Source organism: Crinia signifera, chromosome 3 (genome assembly GCF_055691185.1).
Source record: "Crinia signifera chromosome 3, ASM5569118v1, whole genome shotgun sequence".
Taxonomy (NCBI): Eukaryota; Metazoa; Chordata; class Amphibia; order Anura; family Myobatrachidae; genus Crinia; species Crinia signifera.
The window spans coordinates 315,729,786-315,745,898 of record NC_139219.1 but is presented as its reverse complement, the minus strand read 5'-3'; the positions used below and the strand labels follow the sequence as shown (position 1 = coordinate 315,745,898).

Here is a 16,113-nt window from a genome sequence, read left to right as displayed (position 1 = left end):
GCCCAGGTACTTGTAGTCTGCCAGGTAATACTGCCCAGGTACTTGTAGTCTGCCAGGTAATACTGCCCAGGTACATGTAGTCTGCCAGGTAATACTGCCCAGTTACATGCAATCTGCCAGGTAATATTCCACTAATACTGCCCAGGTACATGTAGTCTGACAGGTAATACTGCCCAGTTACATGCAATTTGCCAGGTAATACTGCCCAGATGCATGTAGTCTGCCAGGTAATACTGCCCAGGAACATGTAATCTTCCAGTAATACTGCCCAGATGCATGTAGTCTGCCAGGTAATACTGCCCAGTCATGTAGTCTGCCAGGTAATACTGCCCAGATGCATGTAGTCTGCCAGGTAATACTGCCCAGATGCATGTAGTCTGCCCGGTAATACTGCCCAAATGCATGTAGTATGCCAGGTAATACTGCCCAGATGCATGTAGTCTGCCCGGTAATACTGCCCAGATGCATGTAGTATGCCAGGTAATACTGCCCAGTTACATGCAATTTGCCAGGTAATACTGCCCAGATGCATGTAGTCTGCCAGGTAATACTGCCCAGATGCATGTAGTCTGCCCGGTAATACTGCCCAAATGCATGTAGTATGCCAGGTAATACTGCCCAGTTACATGCAATTTGCCAGGTAATACTGCCCAGATGCATGTAGTCTGCCAGGTAATACTGCCCAGGAACATGTAATCTTTCAGTAATACTGCCCAGATGCATGTAGTCTGCCAGGTAATACTGCCCAGATGCATGTAGTCTGCCCAGTAATACTGCCCAGATGCATGTAGTCTGCCAGGTAATACTGCCCAGATACATGTAGTCTGCCATGTAATACTGCCCAGATGCATGTAGTCTGCCCGGTAATACTGCCTAGATGCATTTAGTCTGCCAGGTAATACTGCCCAGGAACATGTAATCTTCCAGTAATACTGCCCAGGTACTTGTAGTCTGCCAGGTAATACTGCCCAGATGCATGTAGTCTGCCAGGTAATACTGCCCAGTTACATGCAATCTGCCAGGTAATATTCCACTAATACTGCCCAGGTACATGTAGTCTGACAGGTAATACTGCCCAGTTACATGCAATTTGCCAGGTAATACTGCCCAGATGCATGTAGTCTGCCAGGTAATACTGCCCAGGAACATGTAATCTTCCAGTAATACTGCCCAGATGCATGTAGTCTGCCAGGTAATACTGCCCAGTCATGTAGTCTGCCAGGTAATACTGCCCAGATGCATGTAGTCTGCCAGGTAATACTGCCCAGATGCATGTAGTCTGCCCGGTAATACTGCCCAAATGCATGTAGTATGCCAGGTAATACTGCCCAGATGCATGTAGTCTGCCCGGTAATACTGCCCAGATGCATGTAGTATGCCAGGTAATACTGCCCAGTTACATGCAATTTGCCAGGTAATACTGCCCAGATGCATGTAGTCTGCCAGGTAATACTGCCCAGATGCATGTAGTCTGCCCGGTAATACTGCCCAAATGCATGTAGTATGCCAGGTAATACTGCCCAGTTACATGCAATTTGCCAGGTAATACTGCCCAGATGCATGTAGTCTGCCAGGTAATACTGCCCAGGAACATGTAATCTTCCAGTAATACTGCCCAGATGCATGTAGTCTGCCAGGTAATACTGCCCAGATGCATGTAGTCTGCCCAGTAATACTGCCCAGATGCATGTAGTCTGCCAGGTAATACTGCCCAGATACATGTAGTCTGCCATGTAATACTGCCCAGATGCATGTAGTCTGCCCGGTAATACTGCCTAGATGCATTTAGTCTGCCAGGTAATACTGCCCAGGAACATGTAATCTTCCAGTAATACTGCCCAGGTACTTGTAGTCTGCCAGGTAATACTGCCCAGATGCATGTAGTCTGCCAGGTAATACTGCCCAGATGCATTTAGTCTGCCAGGTAATACTGCCCAGATGCATGTAGTCTGCCAGGTAATACTGCCCAGATGCATGTAGTCTGCCAGGTAATACTGCCCAGATGCATGTAGTCTGCCAGGTAATACTGCCCAGATGCATGTAGTATGCCAGGTAATACTGCCCAGATGCATGTAGTATGCCAGGTAATACTGCCCAGATGCATGCAGTCTCCCCGGTAGTAATGCCCAGATACATGTAGTCTGCCAGGGAATAATGCCCAGATATATGTAATCTGCCAGGGAATAATGCTTAGAAACAGCTTGATATAGCTTGGCATATCAGAAAAAGTCAGTGCCCATATCAGTGCCGCGAGGCCATGCCGTTCCAACCTGAGGCCACACTCGCTTTCAGTGTCTGATGCACAAGGGTTCCAACCTGGTAGAGCTTAAAGTTGGGAGCTATGATGTAAAATGGCAGGAAATACGCCCAGAAACATGTAACGTAACTGTGGACATTGGCAAAACCATGTTCATCTACAGGGTGAGATACTGTATGGAGTGTGGGGGATTAGGGCAGACTTTAAATGCAGTGAAATGTAGATTTGGGTGGGGTGTGTGCAAGTTCATATATATTCTGCAGTGCCAATCTGTCCAGCATGTGTAAGCTACATGCAAAAGCAGCTAGTATCTACCCTGCATGTAAAAATATGTAGGCACTTTCTCTTCTTATTCCAGATGCAAAGACATTTTTTTGCTTTGTGCCCAACTCAGCGCCAGCCCATCCTGTAGCTTATTCTGTTATTGTGATTTTTATCCTTTCATTGTATTAATCGGGGGTTGATTGATTAGGTCTTCCTCCCTGTGTGACCCTGCCTGCTTCCTACAGTATATATCATTCACAATGCGATCCTCTGTTCCTTATTTACAGTATCTTTTGCATAATAGAAGAGTGATAACAATTGATAACCGCAATTCATGAATCCTGGGGTGGCTCACCAGCACACATGGAAGCTGCCCTGTGTAATTCCTATCTCTGTCCATAGTCAGCGCTTTATTACAAAACACTCAAATGAATAACTTATTTAACCCATGCCAGTTTCTGAACGTAAGTAAATAGCACCTGCCCAACAAGGGGTTTATCCTATACAACTTTTCTATTGACATGAAAATCCCAGGTTTTTGCACATGAACACACAACTCCCTGGGATTTTTGTCAGTAGAAAAGGTGACAAGGTAAAAAAAAAACAAAGGGTAAAGTAACCCGGAATTTGTACCAGTGATGGGAGCAGCGTTTGTAGTGGCTCTTTCTCGGGTAACAATCAGTGGATTTTTGACCCGGACAGGGGAGACTGGCCATTGTGCAGCCCTCGCCTGCTACTGCCACCCGTCACTGTCTGTCCACTGGTTAATCACCCACCACTGACCACCCATCTGCCACTGACAGCTTGCCGGAGTTGTGTATTATTTGATTGCGTTTACTGAAGAATCCCATCAGGGGCTGGCTTGCAACTTTCAGCCTGGGGGGCAACACAAGCAAGTGGCCCATCGTCATCGCTTCACCACCCTACCCTCTCCCCTCTAGTATTCAGCAAGGATTAAACAATCCTTCCCCCCCACACACATACACCAGGAATGGGGACAGTGCCGAAGGTGCGCTGCAAAACTTTACACTATAATGCCCATTACACATAATGCCACACACCGTAATGCCCATTACACATAAAGCCATCACTGTAATGCCCAAACATAATGCCAACACCGTAATAACCATTACACATAAAGCCATCACTGTAATGCCCATCAAACATAATGCCAACACCGTAATGCCCATTACACATAATGCCAACAACGTAATGCCCATTACACATAATGCCAACACCGTAATGCCCATTACACATAATGCCAACAACATAATGCCCATTACACATAATGCCAACACCGTAATACCAATTACATATAATGTCACACACTGTAATGGCCATTACACATAATGCCAACATCGTAATGCCCATTAAACACAATGCCACACACCGTAATGCCCATTAAACATAATGCCACACCGTAATGCATTTCCATATTGTTTTCTTTTTATGTGGATAGCTATCCTGTCTTAGACGATATAAATACATTGTATTGTTCCGATATTCAGTTGTATATTTATGCAACATGCAAGGAGCCCTAATCATAAACTTTTTCTTTGTCATAGGCTCCCAAGTGGCCTAATGTGTGTGAGGAACATGCAGAGGTCTCTTTACCTTCCAAATCCTCATCCTCGATGCCTTTCAGTAGCTTTGACTTGTAGTCGCGGAACCCCATGTACTTCAGGAGCCGTTTCAGTTTTTTCTGTAAAACAACGACAGGGAGAAGCAAGAGCAGTCAATATGTGTGTATGTGTCTATGTATGTATGTATGTATGTATGTAGGTATGCACAGATATTTGTGCTTACCGAGAGGAGCATGGGACACCAGAATTTTTCTGAACCAGCTTAAAAGGAGCTATGTGTAATAGGTTTATACTATAGGTGAAGCTGCCTGCTGCCTCCATTCCCCTCCTCACATCATGTCACTGTCCCTGTCACATGCAGCCCTGTCCTCACTGACACATCACTCATCTCCTGATATACTTTGTGCTGCTGGGGACCCTGCTCTCCTCCCACTATATCACTCTCAGTCTGTGGCTTCCTGCTGCTTCCATTCCCCTTTTCCCTGCTGCCTCCATTCCCCTCCTCACATCATGTCACTGTCCCTGTCACATGCAGCCCTGTCCTCACTGACACATCACTCATCTCCTGACATACTCGGTGCTGCTGGGGACCCTGCGCCTCCCATTATATAACTCCCAGTCTGTGGCTTCCTGCTGCCTCCATTCCCCTCCTCACATCATGTCACTGCCCCTGTCACATGCAGCCCTGTCCTCACTGACACATCACTTATCTCCTGATTTACTCTGTGCTGCTGGGGACCCTGCTCCTCCACTATATAACTCCCAGTCTGTGGCTTCCTGCTGCCTCCATTCCCCTACTCACATCATGTCACTGCCCCCGTCACATGCTGCCCTGTCCTCACTGACACATCACTCATCTCCTGATATACTCTGTGCTGCTGGGGTCCCTGCTCCTCCCACTATATAACTCTCAGTCTGTGGCTTCCTGCTGGCTCCATTCCCCTCCTCACATCATGTCACTGCCCCCGTCACATGCTGCCCTGTCCTCACTGGCACATCACTCATCTCCTGACATACCTGCTCGGGACCCTGCGCCTCCGATTATATAATTCCCAGTCTGTGGCTTCCTGCTACCCCCATTCCCCTCCTCACATCATGTCACTGCCCCTGTCACATGCAGCCCTGTCCTCACTGGCACATCACTCATCTCCTGACATACTCAGTGCTGCTGGGGACCCTGCGCCTCCCATTATATAACTCCCAGTCTGTGGCTTTCTGCTGCCTCCATACCCCTCCTCACATCGTGTCACTGCCCCTGTCACATGCAGCCCTGTCCTCACTGACACATCACTCATCTCCTGATTTACTCTGTGCTGCTGGGGACCCTGCTCCTCCCACTATATAACTCTCAGTCTGTGGCTTCCTGCTGCCTCCATTCCCCTCCTCACATCGTGTCACATGCAGCCCTGGCCTCACGAACATAATGACATGAGTGGACAGGTCCCAGCACTCACAGATCTTGCTGCATAAATCATTACACTGATCTCTTTAGCTACACATTGTACTATCCACCTTCTGTTCCTTAGACAACTTGGATGAGCAGGAGAATAAATGCAATAAAGATGCTTAGGGCCCTTGTGTAATGACCAGTAAACATGGCAGAATGTGAATATGCTTTGCAGTATCGGAGCAGGAAGACAAAGCCAACCAGGCACCTGTTTGATAGGTGGCACACTTGGACTCCTGTGTTGGCCCGGTCTTAAATTTACCAGTAACTGCAAAACATTTGCACTTATCTGTACCATATGCCATCTTGACTGGAATGTAAATGGGGAGGCTATGCTCAAAACAAAAATGAAAAAAAAAAAAAGGCCTCTGGCCGACCGTGTGTGGGCAGCGTTAGGACAGAAGTACAGTGACATACCGTACCTTATCTCTGCGCATCAGGAACAGCAGATCTTCAGCAGATATCACTCTGGCTCCTCTCAGCTGAGACACATCGGCCGCCTGCTGTAACTGAACAAGAACATAGGGGCACGTCAGCTGTGGAGTCGTTAATCCTTAGGTGCGCCATTACAAGAAAGAATACAACATTGATAAGGACGTAGCAATACTATTGTTATGTCATTTTATATTAAATGCACATTTTTTATGAAAAGACATCTTAGAAAGAGCCTATTGTAAGGGAATCCGTGGTATTATTCCACATTCTAAGTAAGCTGAATCAGTGCAGTAAATCACCCACACAACAGAGATGTAAGGAGGTGAATCAGGTGCTAAGTCTGCCTAGCATCAAGCTTCTACCCCAACATTCGTTTATCCGAATGTATTTCTCATTATTGAACGTCTGTCTGCTCAATAATCATCAGCTAGTGTAGAAAGAATTTTTTCTTCTTATGGTTTAGTTCATTCGAAGCTTCCAAACAGAATATGAACTAAAAAGGCATCTAAACTGGTGTTTTTATTTAAAATGTTATATGCCAGCGACATATCCAGTGCTAATGCGTAATTCTTTTTTTTTTTATGTTTGTGCCTTCCTTTGAGAAGTATTTTGGTATGTTTTAATTATGTTTAGTCTAAAATTGATTTTAACCACTTCAGTGGTATGCCCGAATATTTTCCGGGTTCAGCTGCGCTGCCGCCATAGATTTCCTGGCATAACACCAATATGAAGGTGTGCACCACTGGCGCATCACAACTCACACAGTGTTAGCACCCCCCCCCCCCCCCCTCCCCTCCTGTTGCTTCCCCTTCACCCCTCAGCTCTGGCTGTCCCCGCTTTAGCAATTTTGCCACAGCTTACAAATACAGTGCATCCGAAAAGTATTCACGGCGCTTCACTTTTTTCACATTGTTATGTTACAGCCGTATTCCAAAATGGAATAAATTCACTTTTTCCTTCAAAATTCCGCACACATTGGGGCAGATGTATCAACCAGCGTTAAGTGCAAAAATGCTAGCGTTGTCCTATCCCCCACTGTGGGGACAACGATAGCCATGCTTCTGGCTCGGGCTGCGCTGGAGATCTTGCGTTTTTTGCGAGATCTCGCGCATGCCCAGTAAGCCGGGCAGGGAGGGCGACGGCGAGTGCGCATGTGCGGGGCGGCGAGGGAGCCGATAAGGAGAGCCGTTAATGCTGGGGATAACGGCTCTCCTTATCGGCATGGGGGATGTTAATACATCTCCCCAGTAAGGAGTACCCGCTTCTCCTAGTTATGCAGAAGCGGGACGTTATGTCTGAAGCGCAAAGGGGGGGGGGGGGGTTAGTACATCTGCCCCACAACCTCATAATGACAATGTGAAAAAAGTGTTTGGGATATTTTTTGCAAATTTATTAAGAAAAACTAAGATCTCACATGTACATAAGTATTCACAGACTTTGCTTAATACTTTGATTATGTACCTTTGGCAGCAATTATAGCCTCAAGTCTTAATAGTATAATGATGCCACAAGCTTGGCACAAATATCTTTGGGCAGAATCGCCCATTCCTCTTTGCAGCACCTCCCATCAGGTTGGATGGGAAGCATCGGTGCACAGCCATTATCAGATCAATTTCAGATTGCTCCATAGATGTTGAATCAGATTTAAGTCTGTGCTCTGGCTGGGCCACTCAGGGACATTCACAGAGTTGTCATGAAGCCACTCCTTTGATATTTTCGCTGTATTCTTAGGGTCATTGTCCTGCTGAAAGATGAACCGTTGCCCCAGTCTGAGGTCAAGAGCGCTCTGGAGCAGGTCTTCATCCAGGATGTCTCTGTACATTGCTGCATTCATCTTTCCCTCTATCCTGACTAGTCTCCCAGCTCCTGCCACTGATCCCCACAGCATGATGCTGCCACCATCATGCTTCACTGTAGGGATGATATTGGTCTGGGGATGAGCGGTGCCTGGTTTCCTCCAAACATGATGCCTGCCATTCACTCCAGTTTAATCTTTGTCTCATCAGACCAGAGAATTTTGTTTCTCATGGTCTGAGAGTCCTTCAGGTGCCATGTGCTTTTTACTAAGGAGTGGCTTCGGCCTGGCTACTCTACTCTACAGGCCTGATTGGTGGAATGCTTCAGAAATGGTTGTCCTTCTGGAAGGTTCTACTCTTTCCATGGAGGAATGCTTTAGCTCTGACAGAGTGACCATCAGGTTCTTGGTCACCTCCCTGACTAGGGCCCCTCTACACCAATCGCTCAGTTTTGACGGCTGGCCAGCTCTAGGAAGAATCCTGGTGGTTCCCAACTGCTTCCATTTACAGATAATGGAGGCCACAGTGCTCACTGGGACCTTCCAAGCAGCAGATATGTTTCTGTACTCTTCCCCAGATGTGTGACTCAAGACAATCCGGTCTTGGAGGTCTACAGATCATTCCTTTGACTTGATGCTTGGGTTTGTGCTCTGACACGCACTGCCAAGTGTGGGACCTTATATAGACAGGTGTGTGCATTTCCAAATCATGTCCACTAAACGGACTTTACCGCAGGTGGACTCCAATTAAGCTGTAAGAACATCTGAAGAATGATCAGTGGAAACAGGATGCTTCTGAGATAAATTTTGAGCTTCATGGCAAACGCTGTGAATACTTACGTACATGTGATTTCTTCGGTTTTTTTTTTTTATATAAATTTGCAAAAATCTTTTTAAAAAATAGAATTTTGAGGGGAAAAATGAATTTATTAAATTTTGGAATAAGGCTGTAACATAACAAAATGTGGAAAAACTGATGCGTTGTGAATACTTTCAAGATGCAGTTTAAGTTAAATATTATTCTTACTACTCCATCCATACAAGCACAGCCATGACTGTCATTTTATCTAAACACCTTGCTCGCAAGAAGCCAAAATATAATCCTTTATACACACAGACCGCAACATCGCCACTTCACGCTGAGTACCGCAAGAACCAAGCTGCTTCCTCTACAGAAAATACCAGGCTCATGGCGGGATGTATTACCCAGAGCATATACCAAACGATATATCCTGCTGCATATGGGTGTTTATTAATGTGGCATGTAAGAATAATTCATAAATGTCAATGCAAAAGGACAGCTCCTTTATTAAGAGCCTGTCACGGATTTAAACTCGGAATGGTAACTACCAGACCAGGAATTGGCTTGACCTGACTCAGGGGTGCGGAGTCTAACCGTAATGGTGGTTTTTGGCAGTGACCCCTCCAAGCGGTACGCCGTTCGCGGTCCCCTGATCAGGTTTCCCACATGGTGCTAGTAAACACTGGGCGTAAGGCAGGGTAAGCTCTGGAATGCTCATGGTCAGACTGGCCGGGTCAGGAACTTGCGGACAGATACAGGTACAGGACTGAAGGAGCAGGCTTGAGCAAGAGTCCAAATACTAGTCGGGTCATACACTGGGAGTCACAGGATGCAGTACACAGGGAGCAGGCAGGAGAATGTCACAGAACAAGCCAAGGTCATACACAGGATGTCACGGATGCAGTACACAAGGAGCAGGCAAGGGAATGGTCACTAGGATAGCCAAAGTCAGAAGCTAGTAGTCACTGGGTACAGTAAACCGCCTGACCTCTCACCTAATCACCTCCTCCCACTCCCATGTCCAAGACTTCTTTCGCGCTGCCCCCCTGCACTGGAACAACCGCCCGCCACCCATCAGGCTTTCTGATTCCCTTACCTCCTTCAAGCGCTCCCTCAAAACCCACTTCTTCCGACTAGCCTATCCCTCCTCCTGCTAACCTCTTTTGCTCCTCCTATCCTGCCTACCCTACCCCTCCATCCGTTCCCACTTATCCTATTGTTTTTTGTTCGTCCACCCACCTCCTTTTAGTCTGTTAACTCTTATGAGCAGGGCCCTCCTTCCTCACGTACTCACCCTACCTCATTACCTCACCTGTGCTCCTGTCCTGTTCTTCCCTTCCTCTACTTCATCTTCAGTCTCCTTGATAATTTTGACACCTACTTCAGAACTGATGCTGATTTTAGTTCTACCAGCTATACCCCTATTTATGCTGTATTTTATCAACACACCCTGTACGTTACCTTGTAATTTGTTTTTTGTTTGCTATGTACGGCACTGCAGACACTTTGTGGCACCTTATAAATAAACAAACTACTACTACACAAGGATTTCGCAGGAGAATAGCCAGAATCATGCACTGTATGTCAGACAAAGCACTGGGAACACTGGAGCAGGCTAGTGAACCTATACTCTGGCAGAGTCTGTCTGCCAGAGACTGCCTTTATAGGAAGCACAAGGAACTGGATTCTCACAGGTGCCTCAATCAATGAGGGCTGAGCATGTCTCACTCAGGTGCTTTAATCAATAAGCAATGGACAGGTTACACAGAACTGCCTGGCAGCATGGACTCACCCAGGTGCTGCAATCAGCCTTCAGTGTTCAAACTAACACAGAGCTGGTCAGCAGCATGAGACAGAGGAAGACAGAGCAGAACATAAGGATTTGACAAAGCAGGTAACACTAAAATACTGAACATTGTGACAGAGCCATCCTATGCATTGTAAGGCTTCTAGATTATGACCCGGGAATAGGCCTACACAAGTCGAGAGGCGTCCTTTGGTTTCCACCGTGCAGACAGTAGCACTTCGTATACAGTACAAGCTACAGTAGGCAAAATTTTCCGGAGCTCAATACATATGGGAATTGCAGCCAGGGCCGGATTAATAGCCTCCTGGGCATGGAGCGAAAAATGTTTAAGGGCCTAGTGTGAGAAGTGGAGGAGTTTAGGCCACTACCACATAGCTCCCAATTTTTGAAGGTGCCAAAATGAAGCCTGCTGTGCTTGAGGCCCTGTTGGAAATGGGGTGGAACCTCAGGTGGAAGGGGCCAGGGGCATCTGGAGGGGGTGGCCCATCCTGACTCTGGCCTTGATTGCAAGAGGGGATGTATCCATATATATATATATATATGTATCCATATATCAAGATATCGTGGAAGGTGCTTTGATATGAGTGTGCTTAGTGCCAAGCAGCAGTTTAAAAGAAATGGGTAGTCACTCCCAATAGTGTTGTTTGCATCGGTCTTGCCGGAATGTGCAATATGCATGTTGGAAACCGCTCCCTGAGTTCTCTTATGGATATATATATAATTCCAGAAGTATCCTTTTTATAAGTCCAAACCCCTCCGCTCTTGATTTTAGTATTTGTTCTGTCGGATGTTTACAATTTTGGAGTATGAGTGCAGCTAAAAATGCTTTTTTTTTTAGTTTGAAAGGGGTACAGGAAGAATAAAACTGCGCTAAATATATGGACAAAAAGGTGTAAATTTCATGTACAATTTAATATAATGACATATAGCAATAAAATGTGAAAAAAAAGAGGGATAATAAAATACTGAAAGTCAAAATGAGTGCATGGATAGTCACCCTTTTATGGTCCGCCAGTACTGGGGAAGTCCATTCAAATTTTTGGTAAATGATGTAGGTATTATGGTATCCAGCGAATGGGAGATGGGGGTGTCTTCCTCTTTTTTTGTCAAAGAATGGAACCGGGTCTTTAAGTAGGTGGGGTTCCTCCAAAGATATTGCTGCCACGGTCGATGGAAGAGATTTATTTATTTATTAACAGTTTCTTATATAGTGCAGCATATTTGGTTGCGCTTTACAAAGGGGAAGTACCACTTGGTTCAATGGTGGTGGTGGTGACCTCCGCTGTAAAGGTAGTGGCCGTGCACCATTTAGGCAAGGTGGGTGGCTTATCCAGTGATGAAGTCAACCAGTTAGCAAGACCCTACGCGTTTCGCCGCTAAATGCAACTTTTTTCAAGGATTTTATTATCCCTCATTTGTTTAAATTAATTATTTTATTGCTATATGTCATTACTGTATATTAAATGGTACATGAAATTTACACCTTTTTGTCCATATATTTAGCGCAGTTTTATTCTTCCTGCACCCCTTTCAAACTAAAAAAAAAAAGCATTTTTAGCTGCACTCATACTCCAAAATTGTAAACATCCGACAGAACAAATACTAAAATCAAGAGCGGAGGGGTTTGGACTTATAAAAAGGATACTTCTGGAATTATATATATATCCATAAGAGAACTCAGGGAGCGGTTTCCAACATGCATATTGCACATTCCGGCAAGACCGATGCAAACAACATGAAACGACACCGTGTTCCGTCTCTCACACTCTCCTAATCCCACTGTCTGAATTGGAGCATTAATAATGAGTGGACCCCATGGAGCTAAGATCTGAATTAGGCCTATTCACAAGATGAAAAGATCAACAAATCCAGCGGCAGCCTCCAATATCTCAATTGCGAAAAGAAAAAAAAATTGATTTCAGAGTTGGCAAAATAACACGAGGTAACGGCTTCAGCCCATAAATCATCGTCCACCGCCGCATACAAAACACTGAGTGTATCTCGTGCAGACAACAGAAAACATACTGCGGGAAACCTTAGCAATATTTCCCCCCGTAATATCCACTTGGGCCTTTACTTCTACAACCAGGGCAGGGGCTGAGGGAGTTCGCAGGAACTCATAAGCAACAGTAATATAATCTTACTTGAAACTGCCCTGGAAAATGTAAGAATGTGAAAAATGATCGTACTATTTGCTTGGCAGGAGTAAAATCAACTTTTATTCTGATTAGATTCAGGGCATGTGAGGTAGTTTTCTTTTCCACAAGGAAAGAGAAGAAAAATAAAACATAATAAAGATTTTCAGAAGTTGCTACTCGCACAGAACACAGGGATCAGGACTTGCGTATGTACAGTGCTTCATTATGGTCGTTATCACATGCCGGGTGGTTTCTTTGGAAGAAAACACTTCCCTGAAAGTACATGTTATACATACTACAGGAACTGGTATGGAACGGTCAAAACCTGGGTCCTCCCAAAACAAACCTCAACATGGTTACCAAGGGGATGCAGGCAACTGATCTGTATACATCCGCAGCATGGTTACCATGCTGATATGTGTCTGCACTATATACATCCGCAGCATGGTTACCAAGCCAATATGTGTCTGCACCAGTGGTCGAAGTGGGGCGGTATACGGGGGTATAATTTTGGTGGGGTGTTTCAAGTGGTTAATGCGCATATAATATATAAAAAAGCAGCCTGCTAGTGAACCATAGAGGGGATACCTTCCCCCTGAAGATATAGTTCTGTGTGGTAGGTATATGGCACAGCTTGGCGCAAATTTATAATAAAAATGTGTGAGTTGTTTAAGTTTAAAACAACATTTATTGACATCAATACTTTTTAAAAAAGACAAAATTTCTTTAAAAACATTTGATTATACATACAGGGTACACATGGACATCTCAATGGGTTCTTTTATAAAATAAAAAGAATACCTCACCCTATAACTGGATTGCGGTGGGCTAACTTTGAAGTTATCAAATCTGCGGCACCACCGCAGAAGACGTGAGGGTGAAGGTCCCAGAGTAAAGTGCAAGTGCAAGTGGATGTCCAAATGTCCAATGACAGGTGTATGCACACCAGCGTGTAACAGCAACGCGTTTCGAGGATTGATCCTCTTCCTCAGGCTGTGTGTTATGCCTGTGCTGGCTGTGGTTATTTATACCTCTTTCCCATTGGTACAAATTAGGTGCTAACCAATAGGAATTGCGGCAGTTTCCCGCACTTTTTACCGCTTGCCGGAAGTGATCTGCGTTCCAGCAGTCACTTCTGGTTTGCGTTCCACCTCTTTTCTGCTTACTTAACAAATCGGCTGGTCTCTCCAGCGCAATTACCGGAAGAGTTCTGCGTTCCAGCAGACACTTCCGGTTTGCGTTCCACCTGCGTATCGGCGCTTTCCAGCTGTCTTTCGCAGCGGGGCTTCAGGTTTTTAGTATTGTGAAGAAGCGTGACTAGCGTCATGGAAGCTATTCGCAGGGGTTTATTCTTTATAATCTCCATATCTCTGGATAATCGCTCTTCCTTTAACAATTTGATAGGAGTCCCGTCCTCCATCTTTAGTGTGGGCAGACGAAGGGCATAGTGATTTTCATCATATTTTACAGTTGGATGTTCATTACTCTCCTCACCTACTGTGCCGTACTTCGTATTCCGGCATAGTCCATCCCTTTTACCGGGAGAGTAATGATTCACATAATGATCCACTTGTATGTTTGATCCAGAGAATATAAAAATAGAGTAGAAAAGAGGAACATGTTAGGAGGAGGTTTTACACCTCCTAACATGTTCCTCTTTTCTACTCTATTTTTATATTCTCTGGATCAAACATACAAGTGGATCATTATGTGAATCATTACTCTCCCGGTAAAAGGGATGGACTATGCCGGAATACGAAGTACGGCACAGTAGGTGAGGAGAGTAATGAACATCCAACTGTAAAATATGATGAAAATCACTATGCCCTTCGTCTGCCCACACTAAAGATGGAGGACGGGACTCCTATCAAATTGTTAAAGGAAGAGCGATTATCCAGAGATATGGAGATTATAAAGAATAAACCCCTGCGAATAGCTTCCATGACGCTAGTCACGCTTCTTCACAATACTAAAAACCTGAAGCCCCGCTGCGAAAGACAGCTGGAAAGCGCCGATACGCAGGTGGAACGCAAACCGGAAGTGTCTGCTGGAACGCAGAACTCTTCCGGTAATTGCGCTGGAGAGACCAGCCGATTTGTTAAGTAAGCAGAAAAGAGGTGGAACGCAAACCAGAAGTGACTGCTGGAACGCAGATCACTTCCGGCAAGCGGTAAAAAGTGCGGGAAACTGCCGCAATTCCTATTGGTTAGCACCTAATTTGTACCAATGGGAAAGAGGTATAAATAACCACAGCCAGCACAGGCATAACACACAGCCTGAGGAAGAGGATCAATCCTCGAAACGCGTTGCTGTTACACGCTGGTGTGCATACACCTGTCATTGGACATTTGGACATCCACTTGCACTTGCACTTTACTCTGGGACCTTCACCCTCACGTCTTCTGCGGTGGTGCCGCAGATTTGATAACTTCAAAGTTAGCCCACCGCAATCCAGTTATAGGGTGAGGTATTCTTTTTATTTTATAAAAGAACCCATTGAGATGTCCATGTGTACCCTGTATGTATAATCAAATGTTTTTAAAGAAATTTTGTCTTTTTAAAAGGTATACGGGGGTATGGCATACCCCCACTTTAATCTGAAGATAAAAAAAAAAAGTTTTTTTTCCCCCTCAGGATGCTCTCTGATCACTCAGCAGCACATATTGTGCTTTTGTAATACCCCTGTACAACGGGGCAGTCTGGCAGGGGACGTTGATGGACAGGGGGGTGTCCGAAGGTGCGCACTATATTCACTCTTTACTTTTCCATACCCCCACTTCAAAATTTCCACTTCGACCACTGGTCTGCACTATATACATCCGCAGCGTGGTTACCAAGCCGATATGTGTCTGCACTATATACATCCGCAGCATGGTTACCGAGCCAATATGTGTCTGCACTATATACATCCGCAGCGTGGTTACCATGCCAATATGTGTCTGCACTATATACATCCCAGCATGGTTACCATGCCAATATGTGTCTGCACTATATACACCCGCAGCATGGTTACCAAGCCGACATGTGTCTGCACTCTATACACCTGCAGCATGGTTACCGAGCCGATATGTGTCTGCACTATATACATCCACAGCATGGTTACCAAGACGATATGTGTCTGCACTATATACACCCGCAGCATGGTTACCGAGCCGATATGTGTCTGCACTATATACACCCGCAGCATGGTTACCGAGCCAATATGTGTCTGCACTATATACATCCGCAGCATGGCTACCAAGCCAATATGTGTCTGCACTATATACATTCGCAGCATGGCTACCAAGCCAATATGTGTCTGCACTATATACATCCGCAGCATGGTTACCAAGCCAATATGTGTCTGCACTATATACACCCACAGCATGGTTACCAACATCCGCAGCATGGTTACCAAGCCAATATGTGTCTGCACTATATACACCCGCAGCATGGTTACCAAGCCGACATGTGTCTGCACTATATACATCCGCAGCATGGTTACCAAGCCAATATGTGTCTGCACTATATACATCCGCAGCATGGTTACCAAGCCAATATGTGTCTGCACTATATACATCCGCAGCATGGTTACCATGCCGATAT

General features: G+C 45.4%; 1 protein-coding gene across 3 annotated transcripts in view; it reads right to left on the bottom strand.

Annotated features, from left to right (window-relative positions):
- SUPT3H (SPT3 homolog, SAGA and STAGA complex component) overlaps positions 1–16,113 on the bottom strand; it is a 357,423-nt gene that overhangs the window by 101,488 nt on the left and 239,822 nt on the right. For all 3 annotated transcript variants that reach the window (XM_083178691.1, XM_083178692.1, XM_083178693.1), the window contains 2 exons: positions 5,974–6,060; positions 4,136–4,223 (listed from right to left, as the gene is read on the bottom strand). In XM_083178691.1, the coding sequence (XP_083034817.1) occupies positions 4,136–4,223; positions 5,974–6,060 (175 nt within the window). The remainder of the gene's footprint in view (positions 1–4,135; positions 4,224–5,973; positions 6,061–16,113) is intronic.